This window comes from Dermacentor andersoni, chromosome 2 (assembly GCF_023375885.2).
Source record: "Dermacentor andersoni chromosome 2, qqDerAnde1_hic_scaffold, whole genome shotgun sequence".
Classification (NCBI taxonomy): Eukaryota; Metazoa; Arthropoda; class Arachnida; order Ixodida; family Ixodidae; genus Dermacentor; species Dermacentor andersoni.
In genome coordinates, this window is record NC_092815.1 from 25,707,426 (window position 1) to 25,730,651 (window position 23,226).

At 45.2% G+C, this 23,226-nt stretch overlaps 1 protein-coding gene across 3 annotated transcripts; it reads left to right on the plus strand.

The window, feature by feature from the left end:
• The first annotated feature begins 12,076 nt into the window (after window positions 1-12,076).
• LOC126542179 (uncharacterized) lies at window positions 12,077-22,574 on the plus strand. 3 transcript variants are annotated; one of them, XM_055077339.2, is made up of 4 exons: window positions 12,077-12,099; window positions 13,995-14,046; window positions 15,311-15,323; window positions 19,527-22,574. In XM_055077339.2, the coding sequence occupies exons 2-4, from the start codon at window positions 13,998-14,000 to the stop codon at window positions 22,465-22,467; spliced, it is 3,003 nt and encodes a 1,000-aa protein (XP_054933314.1). In that variant the 5' UTR covers window positions 12,077-12,099; window positions 13,995-13,997; the 3' UTR covers window positions 22,468-22,574. The 3 variants fall into 3 exon arrangements, with proteins under 3 accessions (XP_054933314.1, XP_050045079.2, XP_072142463.1); XM_050189122.2 differs by lacking the exon at window positions 12,077-12,099 and adding an exon at window positions 12,173-12,189; XM_072286362.1 differs by lacking the exon at window positions 12,077-12,099 and adding an exon at window positions 12,222-12,238.
• The last annotated feature ends 652 nt before the right edge of the window (window positions 22,575-23,226 follow it).

Below are 23,226 nucleotides of genomic sequence, written 5' to 3' on the forward strand. Positions count from 1 at the left end.
GTAGTGGCACAAGCGCAAAGGGCAGTATGGGAACGCTGGCATGAAGAGTAGCATGGGAGCCAGTTGTGGAAGACGACGATGACGAACGCGCAAGCAGTGGCCCGAGCGCTCGCATGACTTCCTGTACCGCACGTTGCGTTTTAAAGGCCACCGTCTGATGAGGCATTTAAGCCTTTCGCCTTAATTCTGACTGTATTGGGTCCTTTTACCGTGCAACCAAAGCACGATACACAGGGGTTACACAAGCGGCGTAATGTGAAGTGGCGATAGTCATTTAGTCGAGAACGCAACAAAGTTACTTGGGGGCGGACGAAAACGCATTAATCGATGGCGACACAATTTCAAGGAATTCCTCAAGGCGGGATGCCGCGAGACCAACGAATAAACGAGAGAAAGAAACTCATTCGTATCAGTAGTTATACGAATCTGAAGAAGTTGAAGATACAATTGCGCACAACGAGAGTACCCACTTGCAGCAATGACCGCAAGTGTAGCATAAATTTGCCCTTCAATGGCGCATCGACGTCACACAAATGTCAAAATGACGATTCATTTACGAGATCAGCATTGTTCAATAAAGTTTAGCAGTCTTCACTTCAACACGAGGGGAAATCAGGCGCTCTGCACGCGCAGCTCACCGCATCGCCCACAACTCATAAATTCATCATACAGCGATTGTTCGTTTCTATATGTAGATTTACAATTTACTCAACCCAACAAGGACCAGGAATATTAATGCAGATACTATGCTATAATATTATAGTACAGTAATTGTGTAACGTGGGAACTCAACATTGTGTTCACTGGGTTGGTATGACTGCAATCACAAATGTATCGTACAAGACTCCTCAACAGCATGGTGCACTCTTCTCCATGGCGATAAGATATTGCTGCACTGCCCCTACAGCTCACCGGCTGGTCCGGTATCGCACTTCGAGTTTGAAAAGAAGGAATAAGTCATTATAATCAAAGCAGAAAAAAGACGCGCCATAAGGTTTGAGAGAATTAATGTCCAACCCTAACCACCAAATTAAAACGGTGGACAGAGATAAGGGGCCTCAGGCTGGGCTATGAATGTTCGCCAGCGAAGCAGTATTCCGAATTAACGCCGGTGGGCAGACACTTGAAGGTATTTTGAAAATCTGCTGCATACCTCAGTACGTCCGCATAGCCGCGTACGTTCGTCTCCATTTCGAGGCCGCGGAGTGCTTTCTTGCACAACCCCTGGTTGAAGAACGCAACGTAGAAAAGCTTGCTGTTCGAGAAAGGCTTCAAGTTGCCGATACTTAAAGACAGCCCGTCCCAATTCAATGTGCTGCGAATCTTCCGTATCGACCGGAGGGCCAGAAAGAGGGCCACTTCACGCGGGCGCCGATGCTTAATCGTATTATTGAGGCACCTGAGAAACTCCGCGGCCTTCGCGCTCCTTCGGCTTGTTATGTTGTTGAGCACAAACTCCCACACCCATGTGGCCAGGTCGACTCCGAATAGTGCGTCGTTCACGATAAATTTGTCTCCGACGTCGTCTCGAATGTTCGCGTACATCGTGGGATCCACAAAGAAAGTTGTTGAAGCTGGCTTCCCAGCGGAGATCTTCTCAAGCAAACGCGGGTCCGCGCTCTCCGAGGAAAGAATTACTCCTGTCAACCATTCGCTTATCATGAGCCTGTTCGCCCAGTAAGAGTCGGTGGCGTTCGGGACGCTCCAGTCCGCTGGGAAAAGTTCGGCAGGGATGACGAAGTTGAGCGCCCGCTCGACGGAGAGGGAGACGTCCGGGAAGAGCTGTGCGCTTTCCGTCTGTACCTCACTGAGAATTGCGTTGACAAACGAAGCTATGACGAGGTCCGAGGCGCCGGACGTCTTCTTGTAGGCCGCGGCCGCCGCCCAAAGGTAGTGGTACTGCCGCAGCTCGCGGCTGCACGAGTCCTGCCACTGTCCTGGGAACGCTAGGGTGTAGCGGTCGCCCATCGCGTACGACACCAGGCTCCAGGTGCTCAGGTGGAATATGTAAATGACCGACACGTCCTTCCACCGGACCATGAACAGGTGCATGAGCTGCTGCAGGAGCAGAGCGTCGTCGATCGAGATCTGCATGCGCGGCTGCCACAGGCCATACAGTGCCAGAGCCGCCCGCCACAGTATCTGGCCACCGACGTGTGAGCTCGCATTCACCGGCTCGTCTGTGTCGTCGTCCCCTTTGAGGGCTGTCACGGGTTGGTTCCAGTCTGTCGGCACGTCTCGCATCACGTCCAAGACGTCCAGGTGTATCGACGTCAAGTTCAAGGGACTGTCCCTCAGCTCGAAGACCCTAGCAGTGTCTCCTTGGTACTCGAAGACCTGCCTGTCGATGTCGCGAGCGGCCTTCCTGAACACGTCGATGTTGCAACTGGAAGCACTGCGCGCCTGCACGATGCGCACGCGGACGAAAAAATCGATGCGAAACGAGGCGGTGATCTTGACGATGAGCGCCGGTGTGCTCAGAGCGTCGGTGCTCCTCAAATTCAGGGCTTCGCGGAGAGCCGCGCCGGCATCAGCGAACGCGTGATTAGAGCCGAAGTCGTTGCGAGCGCAGCTAAGGTACAGCTGCCGCAGTAGGACACTGGCGTCGTCCTGGGCCGCACCCGTGAGCGCGGGAAGCCAGAGCTTGCCGTGAAACCAGCTTTCCTCGTAATCTCGCTGCCGTATTCTCTGCCCTATGTCGCCGCAGGCATACCTGCGTTGACCCAACAGTAATTTCATTTTACGAAATTACTTGCCTTGACGACACCATAACAGCAATGTATCGTAGTGATTGGCTACTTGGCAAGCTCTTCTGTATGCTGTAAGAAGTCAGCGCTTTCAACTGACTGGTATTTCATATCGCGTCAGTCAAAATGTACAATGCAAATATATTTAGTAACTGGTGCACTTCTTTTACTCTCCAATGAAAAGTAACTGAAGAATGCTAAAGACCCTGCAATGCAATTGCTTGCGACTGGCTGTGCTATGCAGGCTGTGCTATGCAGGAATACTTTTTGCCGCATAAGAACAATGATAACGAAACAACGTATCAGTTAAAACGTTTGTGACTCTTTTTTACATGTAGAAGACACTTTAGGTGAGTGCCAACTGTCCCGCCAGGCCATAGAGCTTCCTACATAAATGACTAGAGTGAAATCTGGCACTAGTGTCTACGGGAGCTGCAAGCATTATCGTTCCCGTAGCACGAAAATGATGGTATAGTACATAAATTTGCCTAAACTTTGTCCTTCTGCCTTTGAACTACTTTGTCACTTTGCAAATTAATCACATTTAACAAAGTGTCGCGTTATAAGCACCACAATTCCCGTCGATTATCCATGTGCGTAGTGTTATTGCCCTCATCCGTTTAAAAAAATATGACCATACATTGAAATTAAGGCTTATCAATGCATATAAAGAGTAACGAATGAAGCCAAAAGAACGTCTGAAGACCCAAGAACGAAGGTTAGGCAAATCCACGTGCTTCCTATCATTCGTAGTAGCCGAACAACGACAGCTCCGGTGTTTCCTATAGTAAATTTAGCATGGAACTTTATCCCGTGGACGTGGTGACAGACCGGAGCATACTGGCGGCAACGTGCAGGGCACAGCAAGAAAACCGCTGGTGCAAATGCTTGTGCGGAATCACGTGTCGCGACACGTGAGCTCGCACAAGTGCACTCCGCTGTCACTAAAACTGTTGCTGTGAAACTTCAGAATTATTCCAGCGCTACTCCTCCTTCTTTCTCCCCCTCTCATTCGTCCGGCTGATGCCAGCCCACGAGGTGAGTCGGCCTCGTGTACGCGAATTCCCGAAACTAGTCCGGCCACATGCGCATCGGCACCCTCGAGAAGAAGATGGCGTCCTGCGTTGCATGTGAACGATCGACGATTATTCCGTCTATTGACTGCTTTAACAAATAAATAGGTTGGTTTTTAATCAAACATGTATGAAAAGTGACATTAACAGTCGGAAGTGCTCTGGGCTATTGTGACACTTTCTGGCGAGACCGCACAGATACCCTCTAGAGTAGCTTTCAGAAGAGGAGCGCGAAATGACACACGTACACGGAGAAAGACAGACAAGGTGAGCGCCCTCTTCCAATAGCTATGTTTCATCAATTAACCCAACAAGAAATACTCCTACAATTCCTTGCTGCTACGAGTCCTTGTGTTCCTAACATAACCTCAACAACTTGGTTTTCTACGTGGTTTCATCGACATGCTGTGCAAAGTACATTGTTTTCTGCCTCTAACAGGGCAATGTTCCTCCTGAAGTACTGCCTTAATTTTCTCCTCTTCGAACAGCAACATCTCACCAATTAATTCGCCCAGCAGAAGTATCCCTCCTGACGAATACTTTTCGTTCCTCCGGCTGTGTCGTGATTGCAGGCGCGCCCCATCGTACCGAACGAAGTTGTCGCACGGATCGACGCTTTCGTTGACCGTGGCCGCCAGCTCCCGCTGTAGCCCGGGGCAGCAGTGGTCGGGGCCCCCCACGACGGCGGAGGCGTCCGCGGGTGCGCGCTCGGCCAGCAGCGAGAACTTCGGCGCCAGAAACCGCAGCAGCAACGCCGTGCCCAGCACCACGGACGCGCCGTAGGCGCAAAGCGCGAATCCCTGCTGGCTGCGAGACGGGCTCGTCGACTGCTTTCCTACCGGCATGGCTGATGACGACGAGGACAATGATAATCGTCACGATCATGATCACGATGATCCTCCACTTTGGAACGTACCCCCCACTACGGTAATAATGCGTGTTAGGGCTTTTAATAGCAGAGTTGATCTCTTTCTCTCTCTCTCTCTCTCTCTCTCTCTCTCTCTATATATATATATATATATATATATATATACATCGCGGTATGAAATACACAAGGAATAAGAGAGTAAATAACAGCGTCATAAAGTACTCGCAGTATAAAGAAATTAGAGTCAAATAAACGGTAAATAAAGATGAAGCGCAAAAAAAAAAGAAGCAAAGAACAGACAGGTGAAAACGAACGCGTTAATGGGTTTATGTAAAAAATTAATATCGGCATAGCGATCATTTCTGAGGCCAAAGCCTACAGTGCCAACACCCCAAGAGATAGAACAGCGACACTGAGTGAGTGAGTGAGTGAGTGAGTGAGTGAGTGAGTGAGTGAGTGAGTGAGTGAGTGAGTGAGTGAGTGAGTGAGTGAGTGAGTGAGTGAGTGAGTGAGTGAGTGAGTGAGTGAATAAACTTTATTGCAGGTCCGGCGAGGACGCGAACTCGTCGCGCACCCGGCTAGTCCCACGTCGGGACCGGCAGGTATAGCCCACCGGCCCGGTCGCGGGCACGCCGGACGGCCAGGATTTGCTTTTCTAGAGCGGGGCTACGCAAAAGCGAGTCCCACTCCTCCTTGATGAACTTGGGGTATGTCGACCCGCACTCCCAGAGCATGTGAGGTAGTGTGGAGGTCTGGCCGCAGGACGGGCAGGCGTCGTCGCGATACACGTCGGGGTAAGCCTCGTGGAGAGCGGACAGACACGGATATGTGCTGGTCTGTAGGAGCCTAAGCGAAACGGCTTGCGCCCTATTCAACTTGGGGTGAGGGGGTGGAAAGAAGCTTAGACTAATATGGAGAGATGCAGCCCCAAAAAGTATTTCACAGGGTAGGCTTATAGATGAGTAATTGGTCATTAGCTTTATCAAAAGCTTTAGAAAAGTAAAAAAAAGTACAGTTTGTCCAAAACCCGAGTCCGAAAACGTATGCAAGTCATTAGTAAATGTTAGTAGTTGTGTTAACAAGATTGGATTGGATTGGGAAAACGTTTATTGAGCCTGCAGTAAAGCGCGCAGGCGCGCTTCGGACGTAGCCTACGTCGTCGTCTTGGCGGGTGCTCCGCGAGGATCCCCGCTCGCCGTTGCCGGCTCGCCAGGCTTCTGCCTAGCCAGCGCCTCGATGACCTGCGTGATGGCCTGGAGTTGTTTTTCTTGGTCGTCGCTTCCCGTTGCTTCCTCGAGCTGCTGCGACGGTATACGTCCTCAGTTAGCTTCGCCTGGATGTTTGGAGCAATCCCATAGCATGTACTCGAATGTGGCCGTCTCCCTGCAGCACGCTCTGCACTTGTCATTGCGGTGCGGTTCTGGGTCCATCCTATGCAATAGCGCCGGGCTTGGAAGCGTTCTCGTTTGTAGTTGCCTGAATAGCATGGCCTGCGACCTGCTCAGCCCCTTGCAGGGCGGCGGGAGAAGTCTGCGGGCCAGCCGAAAGTCCTTGGTCAATTCGTTATAGCTTGTCATCCTGTCTTTGGCGCTGAACCACTGCGGGCGCCCGTTGCCTTGGGCGCGGTTGGTTAGCCCTCGCGCTCGGGCGTGTGCCGTTTCGTTGCGATTGGCATTCTTCTCCGACGCTTGTCCTGCGTGCGCCGCGAACCACTTGATTCGATTCCTCTTGTCGCGGTCTGCCTGTCGGAGCAGGATGCGTGCCGCCGTTAAGGCAATTCTTCCTTTGGCGTAGTTCCTCACCGCCTGTCTGGAGTCGCTGAGGATCGTGTGGCATTCTCGGTCTACGATGGCCAGGGCGATGGCTATTTCTTCTGCTTCCTCCACTTGCTTGCTTGATGTGCTGGCGGTCGCCCGCACGTTGCCTCCGGAGTCGACCACCGCGACCGCGAAACCGTTGCGGCCGGCATATTCGGCTGCATCCACGTATCTGGCGCCGGGACCTTCCTCGTGCAGGTCCGTCAGTGCCTTGGCTATAGGGCGTCTTCTGCCTTCGTTGAATTCCAGGTACATGTTCCTCGGCAAGGGGTCAACCCGCACGTTCCGTCGTACGTGGTCTGGGACGGGGAATTTTGGTCCCTGCTGTTCGTGATGTTCGCAGTAACTAAAAATGTCGTTTGATTCCAAGAAATTTGCAAGGTGAGTGACAATGATATATTCAAAAATTTTGCAAAGTACCGAGGTTAATGAAATTAGTCTATAATTAAATGAGTTAACCAAGTGGGTTAGTTATGTCAGCAAACGATATGGACTTCACGCCACTATCTCTGGATATTTTCTAATGTCGGTGGATGGTGTAGCAACGCAAGCATTACTTGAACCAAAGCACGACAAATGTCCGAATAAACAAATACGAGCGGCCCATTCCTAAAAGGGACCAGCTGTCTGCAGTAAAAATAAGAAAGAAGGCAAGAACGAAAGACAGAAGAAAAGGAGGAAGGAACGAAAGAAGGAAAGAAAGAAGGAAAGAATAAAGGAAGAAGGAAGGAAGGCAAGAAGGAAAGAAACAAAGAAGGAACGAAAGAAAGAAGGAAGGAAAGAATGAAAGAAGGAAAGATTGAAGGACGGAAAGAAGAAACGAAAGAACGAACGAACGAAGGGAAGAAGGAAAGAAAGAAAGAAGGAAAGTTACGGCGACGAGCGATGTTCCAACCGTTCAGGCAGACCCCGTCTTGCGCACTTTTGTACATTCCTTGGCTGGCGGTGTTAGCGTAAAGCCAATGACTTATATTTTCACTTGTAGAGCCACGTCTACTGTCGCCGTGAGATTTATCCGTTTATTGAGGACTTCGGAGCATGAAAGTCACAACTGTCATATTTCTTCAATTACGTAGTTGCTGTGAGGCCCAGCCCGATTTTGAATTTGAAGTTTACTTCCCCTGCCTGCTTGCAGGAACGGGAGCAGAGGATAAATACTACATAGCCTGACGAAAGTCACCTGCTCACATTCTAGTTCGGCACGCAGGCCGACGACCATAATGAAATAACACAGTGTTGCGTATCTGGTGACACTAACAGTTTTTAAAAAAATTGCGAAGCTGATTAAGAAAGCTGTGGTATAACTCAGGGTACGTTGTCAACATTCTCACAACTAAGTTAACACACCGACTTCTGCATAACGCGAAATAAAGCAAAACATTTGTACCACACAATACAAGAAGACAAGGTGTGAGAACGCAAAAAGAAAACACTTCATTGTTTACGCGAACTCGTTATCACGATGTGTCAGGCTAAACGACCATGGTACGGAATATGTACGATCAGAATCTATAAAATTCTGTAATCGATTTAGCAATGCATATATTCGATATTCTATGTGTTGTTTACCATAATTTAGTCCTCTGTGTTGGTGTTTACTTTTTCTTTGCTGACGTATATTGTATGCATTGATGTATTCTTAAAACACTCACACTTGTTTTGTACAACGCATTGTAAAAGCTGTAAATATTATAGCAGTGTTACTTCTAGCAACGAATATTTTTCATAAAGTGATTTAGTTTTCAAATCCATGATAAGGCCTTGATATTGTTGTAATTCTCGTAGGATATATTTTCGTAAAGTTAGTGGTTTTTCTGAATTAGTTTGTGTGGTTTTAACCCCATACCAAAGTATAGTACGTTACTCCACAGTAGAATACAGCATAATATAATGCGTTTTGTAATCACTTTGTTAAGACCAGGCTAGGTTTTGTATAAGCATCGAACAATTCTACTAAGTTATATCGTTAGTTTCCTAAATGTGCATTCCCCACGTCAAGTCGTCAGTAAACCAAATTCCTAAGAACTGACTCTTTTCCTGCTCTGTCGGTCCCAAAAGAATTTATTAAATTATGAGGTTTTACGCGCCGAAACCACGAGTTGCTTATGAGGCACGCCATAGTGGGGGACTCCGGATTAATTGAACCCCCTGGGGTTCTTTAACGTGCCGCTTAATCTAAGCACAAGGGTGTTTTCACATTTTGCTTCCATTGAACTGAGGCCACCACGGCCGGGATTCGATCCCGCAACCTCGTGTTTATCAGCCCAACGCCAACTCAAACAAAATAGTTGTATTTGCGTGGCTTGTTGGTTGGAACAAATGTTATGTATTTCGTTTTACTGACATTTAGTCGTAATTTATTTGAACTGAGCCAACCCGAAAGCTTCTTTAGGCAATCATTTGCCTGATGCTAATGTTCCTGAACGGATATGCCACTGGAAAGGAATATTATCGTCATCCTCATACAATATTATGTTGGGAGAACATAGGATGTCAGAGAGGTCGTTTATGTAAACTATTAAAAACAGTGCCTCGAGTATTGACTCCTGCGGTACTCCTCTAGTTATATTATGCTAACGCATTGATGCCGGTTTTTTAGGTAATCTTTCATTATCTTAAGAACCACTCTAAGTGTGTAGTATTTGCTATGTTTGTACATTAGGGCTTCATGACACACCGAAACAAATGCCTTCCAAAGATATAACAAACCCAATGTCTTGAGCATAGGTTCAATGTTTTTATTTAATCCATGTTTAATATACAAAAGGGCTCCTTCACAATGTTTAATCTTCTTTAAGCCATACTGCGCCTCACAGATCCCATTGTACTTGGTAAAGAACCGAGTAATTTCTCAATTTTCAAAAACTTTAGATTAAACTGCAAGAACGAAGATTGGTCTGCAGTTACTGAATTGTCGTTTATCACCTCCTTTAAAAACCCAACATACTCCCGCTATTTTTAATCTGTCTGGGAAAACACCAGTCTCTGACATTATAATAAATATATAAGCGATGATTGGGCCTATAATATCAGCTACGTATGTTTAAAGAATTAACTTAACCTCGTTGAAACCAGCCGCTACATTATTCTTGATCTGGTCGATTAATTGTATGACTTCCGCCGATGTCGCAGGGCTTAATACTACAGAGTCTGTAAGGCTGAATTCATTAAATGTAGAAAAAGGCATTGTATTGTTATCATTTTTGTATCCTGCACTGGTCACAAAATACTCATTCATATTCGTGGCTGCTTCTCTATCAGATAAGATACATCTATCAGATAAGATGGTTTCTAGTTTGTCTCCACAGCGGTGAAGCCTGTTTCTTTCTCAGACATTAGGTTGTTGTTGTTGTTGTTGTTGTTGTTGTTGTTGTTGTTGTTGTTGTTGTTTTACTTCTTCCCGCACCCTCCTAGAGTAATTGTTTATCTTCGCAAGCAGTTTTTCATACTGCCTTTCCCTCCCGCGCCTTAACTTTAGTGGTCAAATCATTTATGTATTTTTTTAACTCAGACAACGTCTATAAATTTCTTTAATGAAAGAGAGAATAATACATTTTGTTTTTGGTCTACATCATTTTCAATATTCTTGCATCAGCCCGCCGTTACCTTGCTCGTTTGGACCCCTGGTTCCTGGGAGTCATTTGAAATGCTTGATTATCGCATGCTCTAAGTTTCGGAAAGATGCCTCGTATTCTGCGTTCCAAGCTGCATGCCCAGTCGATCGAGTGGACAAGTGAGCGAAACGTTTCTACAGCTTTAGCACTGATGCTACGAGATATGGTTGCTACTATCCTTTTGTGTTTAACCTGCGCACTTGGTAGAAAATAAAAAGAAACCCGTAGATGATCGCTTATACCACCGGTTAGCAGTCCAGTGATACAATCTGCTGAATTCGTTACGCGTATGTCGAGCAAGGTAGCACTTCTATATGTTAATCTTGTGGCTTCTGTGATGAAACTTAGCATGCTAAAGAGTTGGTATTTTCAACAAACTTCTTAGTAGAAGCATCACCTGTTAGCATACTAATACTGACATCCCCCATCACGAGAAAAGGCATTAATAACCGGCTGAAAAAATGAAGTCCACACTCAAAATAGTAAAGGAGGCTTAGTTTGTTTCCCATTGCTTGGCCCGTAAATAAATAAAATTATGGCCTGCTCCAAATGTACCTCCAGACATTCAATACTATTAGCTATCTTTGAGAATTCTGAAATAATTTCATGCCTCAATGGGTGCTTAGCATAAACGGCTACGCTACCACCCCTGCCGTTTGGCCGCACAAGACCGTTGTAAGATTAATAGGCAAAAAGTGGACCATTATCGTTTGCTATTAGTCATGTTTTCGTATACATTAAGACAGCAGAGTTGTGGGAAATCGAGGAATTCAAGCCGATGAATTGTTCCTTTTTTACTTTTTAAAGCTACGGGGCCGTGTTTAGGTGCAACATCTTTAACCGTTTGCGAGTACACGAAATGTATTCGTTCAAAGTCGTGACATCGTGTTAACAGCGAACATGCGTTATAGTTGTCCATATTTTAGAGCAATTGTATAAATCTCTTTGCTATCGCTAAAGCATCCATAGTATATTAAGCATCATATCCCCAGTATGAAACTTCTTTTTTCATCTTGATTCCTGCTGAATCTTGCCTTTATATATTGATAGTTATGAAAAATACTCGCAGCTAAAACACTTTCGCAGGCCGCAGTCACTCTGCAAAAGCGTACATACTTCCCTTCCTTTGTCAAACAGAGCTTGGCGGGGTTTTAGGGTGTGGTTTCCGCTCCTAGAGCTCTACGCATTTCACCTATGGGTCTCGTTCCAGCCATAATTAAACCTAAGCCCCAATAGCATGACGCTGTTTCAAATCGAGCGGTTCTCGCCAGTGGCATCGTCACTTCGCATGTCTGAAGTGGCAATAACAAGAAATGCATCCATGACTTAGCCTTGCCTGACGCTGCCACGCCATCCAAAATATGTGGCGCGCGCTTACGGACTTAAGCGGAAACTTCGCTCATGCGTATTTCGGTCGTAGTGCTATAGCTTGGTCATCGACAGGCCAGAATATTCACACAGCGACATCTCAGCGAAAATACTCCGCGGATACGTTCTTTCCGGTTACCGCTTATTGATTTCTTCAGAGCCCACGTCTCATTTGTTCATTCTCCACCTTTCTGCCATTATATATATATTTTTTTTTTAACTTTTTTTTTCTTTCACTTGTTCATCGCAAGTGGTCACACACTAGAAAGACCTTTTTTATTAAAAAGTACTCTCATTCAGAGTTTTAACACTAATTCTGCGTGCATATTTCGGATTCATTAGGTAGGAATCTATATTTTTAATAATAGGGCCTGATATCTAATAGCCAACGCAAACTTCTCGACCAGCCCCCGAAACTTGCAAGTGAGGACAGCAGGTGAGAATTACTTAGCTTTTGACCGTGAGAACTTCGCTGGCCATGATCCCGGATCCAGCTTTATCGCCGTGCACGGCAGCTGCGTCGAATCCCAGCGCTGACTACCCCCTGTGCGCGAATATAAAAAGCTGATCGTCCTCGATGCCTGCCAGCGCAGCTACTTGGTCCACGGCCTGGTGAGTGTCTCGTTCCGCAGCGGAGGGCATGCAATATGGCAGCTGATGGCTCGGCATTGTTCGACTGCAACTATAAGATGTCTGAGAATTGTACGCGGCGTTCTATCTAATTGTCGCTTTCCCTATTTGCGTTTCCCATGTAAGTCACTAACGTGTTCTAGTTAACTATATGTTCTAAGTAATGCAAACCTTTTGGATCTATCAATCTCAATCCATGCATGTGTTACGAGATGAGGCCGTCCTCTTTGTTTTGGGCCAGTGAAGCAGTACGTCCGTTTTAACGATGCCATCCCAATCAATCACGGCCGTTTGAATGGTGCCCGACATCGTGCGCCAAAACTGCGGACATTTCGTGCAGCTTCGCCGCTCAAGGCAGAGCGCGATATTCATGGCCAGCTATAGCACATCCAAGTTCTAAGTTTCCTCTATAACGCAACCTGTGAAGTATAGATTTAACCGAGTCGTATGAGTCAGTTGAGTTTATTTGACGACTTGGCAAACGATTAGCAGATCGGTGCTGGCACTAAGGCAGCGAAATGCAGACTTCATCACAAAACAATTTACATGCGAGCGCGAGAATTGTCGGCCAGTGTGAGGATGGCCCTATATTTTGTTTCCTTTTTTTAGAGTGAACAGCTTTCTGTCTGAGCTTCTGCTACACTTTGTAACTATGCATTGAAAAATGCTCGAAGACGCGCTCCTTGAAACAAATGAGCCGAATCCATAAACTATTACAATTACATGTGCAACAGTTGCTCAATTCGCCTCAAGGAAACAGGGTATTTTTTTTCACTTCTGACCAATTCTTTTTTATTATTATTATGGTCTGCGTTGACACAAGGACAGTAATAATCAGATATTTTTTTTTACTGATGTGATGAGCGCGCTTCGAAATTGGAACGTCGATGGAAAAGAAGAGGCTGCGTGATAGGTTCAAACGAATATATATTTCACGCAAGCATCGTCATGAAATTTATTCTTTAAAACATACAGACAATCGGCTCTCGTCATAACTTGTTTTCTAATTTTAATAGATATTAAACTATTTTCTGCACATAAAAAGGTCACATTACTGTCCGCTTTCTTTTATTTATAACAAAAGTTATGTCTTCTGCAAGAGCTATGCATATATTATTGATTTTTCGAAGATTGCATACCATGTATAGAACACGATCTTAGAGCAAATAAGACGAACGAACGATAAAGTTGAGACAATTTGCGCTTCTGCTCTTGCTTCGCCGCAAAGTGTGCACTGGACCTGTCCGAGTAATTACGCCAGACACGGGGCATTTAATAATGCTCTCTCTTTCCTCTAATTTTACGAAATTTCATCAAAACAAATATTATCTTAGGGGAAAATCTTGGTGTTATTATTATTATTATTATTATTATTATTATTATTATTATTATTATTATTATTATTATTATTATTATTATTATTATTATTATTATTATTATTATTATTATTATTATTGTTGTTGTTGATGATGACGATTCACAACGCCGTTTGGATGATCTCCGTAATTCCTCTTCACTGCACAGCACTCCTATTACTGGTTTATAACTGCTCCCAGATCTAACTATTGCTTCTTTTCGGCTTCTACAAGAGAACGATACTTATAAGATTGCTGTCGAAATGGCTTTTTTTTGTGCTTTCAAAATGCTTTTTAGTAGTATAGCAAGCGGGACACACGCCAGCTTTAAGCACTGGGCTTGAACTTTAGGCATTAAAAGCATTCGGCACTGAGCATTAAGTCTTACTGTCACCGTACAGCCCGCATTATTTGGCGCGCTGGGTCACACTGGAACCGCTTTGAAGACGCAAGTCTTGTTAGCGGTGCCTGGGTCGAGCTCGCGCAGAACGCTCGCCGACATCTTTTCTTTCTCTCTTCCAGACGATGAGGCTCCACTTCGTCGCGCTGGTCGTTTTCGCCACAGCGGCAAGCCGTAAGTCGCATCGACTTTGTTTCTGAACATGTGCTGCGTTTTGAGGAGAATGACGTCGGTATTATAACACTATAGTTTGACAAGTTGTCACTCGTGTCATTTATGATTTAGTGGCAAAATTAAAGAAATAAGGGTGTATATATATATACAACAAGGGTTAATATGATCGTACAATTGCGCAATGCTTAAGTGCATGAGCACTTTATGCAAAGGAAAAAAATGCAGCACCCATATTGTAGGAGTTTGCGTAATGGCGAGCACAGCTAAACGTTACGCGTAGACAGGTTGTCCAATTGCAGAAGATGGCTGATACGAATCAACGGCCACATTCAGAGTTACAAAGTAAGCTTACCCGTAACTATACAATTAATGAGGATAAACAGGAAGGACGAACTACAGATTCAATTTAATGACTGGAACTCTACATAGCCGAACCAAAGCGTTCAGTGGGCTGCCATATATAGAGAGCAGCATTCCGATGTGCAGCGTGTTTCCGTGCCGCCGGCTCGCGTAGCTCTCATACCACAAACTGAATTAGTGATTCGATCTGTCATGTGAATCTATATTTAGCGAACATTTCGTTTGAACAATTCGCATTTACAAAGGAGAGAGTAAGGGAGATACAGCTACGAAAGCACCGCAAAATGCAGCATCTTGAGATTGGTCACTGCATACATATATGAACCGAGCAACTGATGCCATGATACTCACTGCAGTTTATTGCAGTATGTGAGCGGCGAAAAGTTAATCTTTGCAAGTCATGTCTTTCTTAACGACGATGCTGTAGCTCGAAATCGAAGTCACAAGTGAGAATAAACGGTAAAACTGAACTTACCTTATGTACAGCCGGTTTCAGTGTAAGGGGCTTTAGCAAATACGCTATCGGCTGGTACGGCGCACTGCGTCAAGCCATCACTGTTGTGTGCAGAGGACAGCGTCACAATGTGTTGCGACACAAATAATAAGATACAAAACCATCTTCAAAGGCTTTCTTTATGTCAGAGCTTCACAAGTGAATCCTAAGAGCCTGTGATGTAATAACGTAATTATTTATAGTAATTAATTATTTTGCGGTAATCGCTATGCTATGAACCACCCTTAAATGATGGCGCGACTGCTGTCTAAAGTGTCGCGAATTCAAGGGTCCAAATTATTCGTCGGTGGGTTCTTTACCGTCTATCCATTGTGACACGTTGTCTGACTACCAGTGTCCTTATTTCTTTTGTCTTCTGTCCATGCATATTCTCTGCTGCGGCCGCTGCAGTGTGCCATGCGGGGTAAGTTTCAACTCTTCAGTTTGACATATTTCTTGGTGTTTTAGCATTAATTACTGCTACAGTCCTCATTTTCTGGAAGACATAGCACTGACGTGGTGCTCTACTACCGCTTCGCTTAGAAGACGCTGCGCCAATTCCTGCAGTGCCCTAGTCACCTTTTATCTCATCGTGTAATGCTTTCAGCAGGATGATTACAGCGGGGCTTCGACCACTATACACTGACCTGCGTATTGATGACATCAAGTGACGTCAAAACAATTTTGTTTCAGCCCTCTTTTAAGGAAGGTTGAAATATCATCTATTCTGCACGTAACTTAGAGTAAAACGTTTGTCTTTCAAGCACTCAACGTATTATTAAAATTTGATTGACTCTCAAAGGTTAGTTACTTTTATCGCAGTTCGGTTGCTCTTTGTTCCTAAGTAGAAGCTTTATGAGTGATGTATTTGCCCCGCGCGGAATCGACATAAAATTACGTCGTCGGTGACGCAGTCTTGGTGAGGGAAGGTCTTCCATTCGCCAATTACAGGTTTGATAACACAAGTACGTTACTGATTGTGCTGTCTAGCTCTCATAATGAAGCAGTTGCGTCACGATCACTTCGAATGCGGCACTCTTAAAAAAATCTTAGCCACTCTAAGGTTTACGTTGTCGCTAAACAATCATCTTGCGGGCATTTCCTTTCTTTAACGCTCTGCACTCGCCGCTTTCATGGCAAGAAAGACATGTCGCTCTGATGCGTGCATGCCATTCGGGTACACGAATGTACCGGGCGGGCAGCATTAAGGAAAGACAACGCACGCATTATCATGATGATTACTCTCTTGGTAAGATGAAATTATTACTTTTCTGACTGATTTTCTGATGCGCAACTGTCGCCTTCTTAAACGACCGGCATTGTAGTGCGTCTTGGCACCCTGAAAAGACGAGTGACTTTGCCATAACCGTTAGTAAAACGCAGAAAATGTGAAACGTCGCCTACGAGGACGTCAGATTTCCATTTTGAGCGCAATGCGCTTAAGGGCCCAATGTACAGTTTGATTCCTTAATCTGCGAGAACGTGCGCCAACGACATGAAGTAAAAGCAATGAAAGGAGCATTAAGTACCGCTACATTCATTTTGCAATTATGCACCTATCGTAACGGTAGTCTGCAGAAGATAAGCTTTTGCTTCAATTCTCCACCTCTTATTGCGGCGTACCAGCTGCCGTTCAAATCAGACAGGCTCTTTGTGATTTTGTTCTTTGATATAAAATCTTGTATTTATAATACAGGAAAAAAATTGAAAAGCTTCTTTGTACACTCATAAGTACCGTTTGCCATTGACTGGCCGCCTTCGCTAATGATATGTCTGACATCGCGATTGGTTAGCATCCCACTTTACGACAAGCTTTAGCGAATATACCTTGTTTTGCAAATACGGGGTGTGATTCGAGAGTTCGCATGTTGTGCAAGAACTTTTTTACTTTTTTTTTTTTTTCTAACACGAGCGCATCTGAAATATAAGCACTTAGGAGCGAAGGTATGGTTAGTAATGGCAAGCAATGTCAACCATAAAATGTTCAACCTTTTCCGGAAGCGCTCGTTATATATGTTAAAGAAACATATCATGACACCTAGTAATTGTATCACCAGAGACCAGCATTTGCTATCATTAGCCGACTGGCCTGCACTCATACTATGCCTGCTATGATGACCCTGGGTTGGCCTTGTTCAAACGAACTGTTCTTGCGTACGAACTTTGTGAATAAAGGTCTAGATGCACCTTGACGTATGTAATAGGAAAACTTCCATCGTACGCTGAAGACTATTGGCTAGTGCTTGTTAGAACACGACATCCTAGCTAAGAATTCTAGCTAAGCTGTGAATAATAAAAGAAAATTCGTGCTTTTTTGCAATGTAGTCACGGTTGTATGAACAGTGCGATGCCTCGGGAAAATTTATTCTCTATTACATGGAGTCACAGCACATGTACAAGGGAGGAAAATGCCGTGCCAAAGAAATCTGAATGGCTTGAGTCAAAAAAGTAGAAATGGAAGGATCCTTAATTAATACACAATGAACGAAGTTATAAACCCAAATTATACGCATTAACACCGTGTAAGGAGCTCATGAGTGTGGCGGTAAGCTAGGAGTCATAGTCGAAGGCCCCACGATGGCCGCATCGTACAAAGCTAGCCGCCAAATCGGCCGTTCGAAGCTTCAGCATACGCGTGTCCACACTACACAAGCACGGCAGCTGGATAAAGAAAGAGATGCCTTTCGTTCCTTTACCTGTTTTTTTTCTTTTTTTGTATCAACGGCCGTGGGACAAGCCTGGTCCTATTATTTGCTTTTCGGGTCACCCTAACCATCTGTCCCCTTCTTATCCCATGCTCAGTGGACAGAGTTTTCGGCGGCGCTATCATGGCGTGGCTGCTCCTTTCAGTCGCACGTGGTACCACTTGACCACCAACTCCGGTTTCCGGGATGTAACCGACCTTTTGCTTCCCGCGCGAAGCTGCGCTGCGTTTGGCGCGTGTTCCGAACCGGTCATATTAAAAAGCAATGTAATTATTTTTTATGCGCTCTCGAGGAATCTAGGCTTTATATAGCAACTATTGGGTCTATAGCCTTCCGCTGACGAAAGATTAATGGGGACAATTTCAACACTCCTTCAATATATGCCTTTGATGTTCCTTTGCGCTGTATTTCGACCTGCCGATTTCAGCTGTTTTTGCCAAAGTTGGCGGAATTGTCGTTGCGTCTACGGCCTTCCTTTAGCTGGTCGTTTACCTGTTGTGAAATACTCGTTCACCCTTGAGATGCCCAGCTAGGTGCTTTCGCGTAACGTTTCCCGAAGACAGCTCCCGCGTCCGGTGCCGAGAAGCGTAAAGCTGTAAATAATAATTGACGAAAGAATGGCCGATGTGGTAGGCATCCATCCTTTCTCCACGCGGGTTGCGACCACTGCACCAGGATTACTGAAGCGTGCGTGAGCAATTTTCCTTGCCACGCGACCACCACCACTACCGATTTTTGTGACATATAGAGGAACAGTCGTGAACATTTCATTTGAACAAGCCATGCTATATTTCCTGCGCCGTTTGTAGCTGGTGGTTTAAAAAAAAATACAATTCATTATTTCTTGCGCGTTCGATGAATTCCGGCACCCACTTGTTGTTAAGAGGTCGACGCATATATAACGAAACAAGAAAATAAAAGCGTGATACAAGATTTTGAAGGCTGTAGTCCCTTATTTCTATAGGAAAAACTGTACGTTTTATTCAGGATCACGCTCTTTAAATTTTAAATCAAACAGAATATTTACGCAAGCTTTGAACCAACGCGCTCTGCTTCTTATTTTTTACATTTCAAGAAACTTTTAACAAAAGCAGCTCTCACTGTATTCATTGTTTCGCTCTGTTTTGTATCATTTGTTTAGCGCATCAAACCATAGTTATTGTCTTTCTTTTTCTATGAACTCAAAATTACTAACTCTACGCCTATGGCCTTTGGTATAAAAAACATGTCGCCAATCCCAACAGTCAGTGTCGAAACCAGGCAGCGGTGGTCATTTAAGAATCTGTTACCATTAATTGTGTCAAGCAGCTTGCGCATTGATGATCTCACTTTTTTCCTCACAGTGCATGCGCATTTCACTCTTATAGAGACAGGGTTTAATTTCCCTGTTCTCTTCCTTTCCCCTGCCTCACGCTTAAAAAGTGCTGCTGTACCCGCGAAACGAAGATCTAGTCAACGTCCCTCTCCTATCTTTCCTCGGTGATATCACTATGAACTATAAATTTCACAATAGTAAATCAGCAGCCTGTCTTATTTGCTTCCTTCCAACGTGCTTGTTTTAACTCGCATTGCCCTATTACGTTTCAGTTGTGTCACTGCGTTCCTATATCAACTTCGCTAACTCAACATTGACGGTCTAGACTCATTTCCGGTCATCCATTCTTTATTTGAACATGTGATAGAGCCGTGTGAAAACGCAAGAACACGATTCACAAGGTACTCTATGTCCCACTAATCAAGAACCCCGAAGAAATGAAAGTGCGATGCGTTTTAGACATTCGTTAAAGACAAGACTATCAAAGCAATACCATCGCACAGTCTGCGTAATACAAAATGTTCTTCGGATGTCACATAGTAGTGTCACAAAAGTGTCCACTATCATAGGCAATTGTTTAAAATCTTTACTATCTTACATCCTCAAGGTCCCTGCTGCTGCACGAGAGACACTTCGCTGACGACGAAGCTTACATCGTTGATACACTCAAGGACATTGGAAGAACACTAAAAGACCAGTTCCTCGTCATTGGCAGCCAAATACAGAACAAGACTCAAGAATTGAAGGAAGCCGTTGGAAATCACGCTCAGCAAGTAAAAGAACAACTCAAGGCTCTGGGAGAGCAGCTGAAGAAATCCCGCGACGCACTTGCGAAGAAGCTTTTCGAACTCTTCAGCCCTGCAAAATACACTGACTCCAATGGTAACATCTTCCAAATTATAGCATCCCTCACCAACCTAAGAGCGAAGCTTGAGAACTTCCTGAAAGAAGTTCACTTGACTACCGGCGAGAAGTGGGAAAAGCTGAAAGCACTCATCCACGAACTGCGCAGCGAGATCAGGCAGAAAGTGCAAGAACTTCTCCATGGTTCCAGTGCCCCAGCCCCCTACACGGCTCTCGACGAGTTTGGATATGACGACGACGAGGCTTACATCGTTGATACACTCAAGGACATTGGAAGAACACTAAAAGACCAGTTCCTCGTCATTGGCAGCCAAATACAGAACAAGACTCAAGAATTGAAGGAAGCCGTTGGAAATCACGCTCAGCAAGTAAAAGAACAACTCAACGCTCTGGGAGAGCAGCTGAAGAAATCCCGCGACGCACTTGCGAAGAAGCTTTTCGAACTCTTCAGCCCTGCAAAATACACCGACTCCAATGGTAACATCTTCCAAATTATAGCATCCCTCACCAATCTAAGAGCGAAGCTTGAGAACTTCCTGAAAGAAGTTCACTTGACTACCGGCGAGAAGTGGGAAAAGCTGAAAGCACTCATCCACGAACTGCGCAGCGAGATCAGGCAGAAAGTGCAAGAACTTCTCCATGGTTCCAGTGCCCCAGCCACCTACACGGCTCTCGACGAGTTTGGATATGACGACGACGAGGCTTACATCGTTGATACACTCAAGGACATTGGAAGAACACTAAAAGACCAGTTCCTCGTCATTGGCAGCCAAATACAGAACAAGACTCAAGAATTGAAGGAAGCCGTTGGAAATCACGCTCAGCAAGTAAAAGAACAACTCAAGGCTCTGGGAGAGCAGCTGAAGAAATCCCGCGACGCACTTGCGAAGAAGCTTTTCGAACTCTTCAGCCCTGCAAAATACACCGACTCCAATGGTAACATCTTCCAAATTATAGCATCCCTCGCCAATATAAGAGGGAGGCTTGAGAACTTCCTGAAAGAAGTTCACTTGGCTACCGGCGAGAAGTGGGAAAAGCTGAAAGCACTCATCCACGAACTGCGCAGCGAGATCAGGCAGAAAGTGCAAGAACTTCTCCATGGTTCCAGTGCCCCAGCCACCTACACGGCTCTCGACGAGTTTGGATATGACGACGACGAGGCTTACATCGTTGATACACTCAAGGACATTGGAAGAACACTAAAAGACCAGTTCCTCGTCATTGGCAGCCAAATACAGAACAAGACTCAAGAATTGAAGGAAGCCGTTGGAAATCACGCTCAGCAAGTAAAAGAACAACTCAAGGCTCTGGGAGAGCAGCTGAAGAAATCCCGCGACGCACTTGCAAAGAAACTTTTCGAACTCTTCAGCCCTGCGAAATACACTGACTCCAATGGTAACATCTTCCAAATTATAGCATCCCTCGCCAATATAAGAGCGAGGCTTGAGAACTTGATTAAAGAAATTCCTTCTGCTACCGGCCAGAAGTGGGAAACGCTGAAGGCGCTCATCCAGGAACTGCGCAGAGAAATCAGAGAGAAAATTCAGGAACTTCTTAGTAAGAATGTATATGCCTCCAAAAGTGGCAAAGCCGAAGACGAAGTACGGAGGAGCTCCCCTTTGGCAGAAAGGGCGCTCTCCTTAGCGACAAGAATGTTCTCGCTCAGGTGGCGTTTGGCTGTACTACTGAAGGAACTGGATGAGGGACAGGAAAAATTTGATGATGTGAAGTCGAAGATTGAACGCTTGCGTAAGGAAATCAGGTACCAGGTTGGGCTCTATTTTAATCGAACCAAGGTCCAACCCACATTTTACTACGCGTCCGATGATGATGACAAAGAGGTTTACGTTACAGATACGCTCAAGAATGTTGCTCTTACTTTGAAAGAGAAATTTCTTGTCCTTGGAGAAAAGATCAAGGCCAAACTTGCTGAGCTTAAGGTAGCTGTTGGAGAGCGCGCACTTTTGATCCAAGAGCAGCTGAAGGTCCTTTATTCGCAGCTTCAACGGGCCAGGGAAGATCTAAAGAAGCAGCTTTTCGAACTTTTTAGGCCTGCAGCATATGCATCTTTCCAAGAGACTGCTGCTAAAACTTACGAAAAATTAAATGTAATTAGACAAAAGCTTCTTAAATTCCTTGAAGATGTCAGAACCCTTACTTGGGAGAAATTGGAAAGCACTAAGGAGGTTATCGCTGAGCTGCGCGAAGAGATACGCCAGAGGGTGCAAGAGCTGCTCGTAGGACAAACGGGTGTAGCCATGTACTTGGCTGAAGACACTGTTCCCAAGGTAAGCGTGATAAACACGCTGAAGCAAACAGCGAAAACATTGAAAGAGAAGTTTCAAACACTCGGGCAGAAAATTAAAGCTAAAGTTGCCGAGCTCCAAAAAGCGGTTGGGGAGCAAGCTGTCCTTGTGAAGCGGCAGTTAGAATCTCTGAAGTCGCAGTTTAACAAAGCCCACAGTGATCTCATGGAGAAGCTCTTCGCGCTGTTCAGACCTGCGCAGTATGGCGCTCTTAACGAAGCCCCAGAAGAGGAACAGCACCTCTCGCTGCTGAAACTGAAACTGCAGCGCCTCCTTGCTGCAACTGGAGCCTCCCCTGCAGAAGAATGGCCTGCCTTGGACGACGCAGTTTATGAGCTGGACCAGGAGATTCAAACGTATGTCAAGAAGTACCAGTAGGCAGAGTTGTATAAACAATCTACATTCGCTCTGCTGCTCTTTCTTCAAATGGATCGTAGAGTTTCACTCTTGAACATTATTGATTTAATAAACTTATTTACAGTGTAGATCTTGTGTTTGGAAATGCACAACAATGTGTGAAAATTGTGTTCTTTGCGCGTTCACCATATACACACTGTAGAACACAATAATGAGTTACAAATGGCACTTAAGGAAAGTTAGGTATAAAACATTGTCCGTCACATCTCGCCCGAATACGAGGCACTGAAAGTGATAGCATGGTTTAGTGTTGCACTGAAGGCGTCTCAGAACTCTGGTGTGATGAGGAGCGCCCGTTGCAGGCGTCACACTTTGCAGTGTGTATGGTGCCAGAGGTTTAAAATTAAGAGTATATAATTGAAATGCTTGCAGTAAACAGGAAAATTTGGACGCTACGCAATTACTTTTACCCTCATTGACATCAACCTAGAAGTGCATCGTGCAGGCCGCGAAGGCGCTTTTGTACGTGACGGGATACATTTTAGGGAAAGTGTAGCTACACCGGTTATACGTCGACTCACGGTGCGGGTAATAGCTTTTTTAAGCAGGACCCAGGCAATCGTGAAGGAAGATGAAGTATTGAATGTAGCGACACACCAGCAAGGAGCAGAATTAGACCACGAGGATTTAAGAAAAGACATGCAAAGGATAAGTATAGAGACTGTAAAATTTGTTACATAAACGTGCCGGGGTGTCGCAAGCAGGGAAAATGGCTGGAAA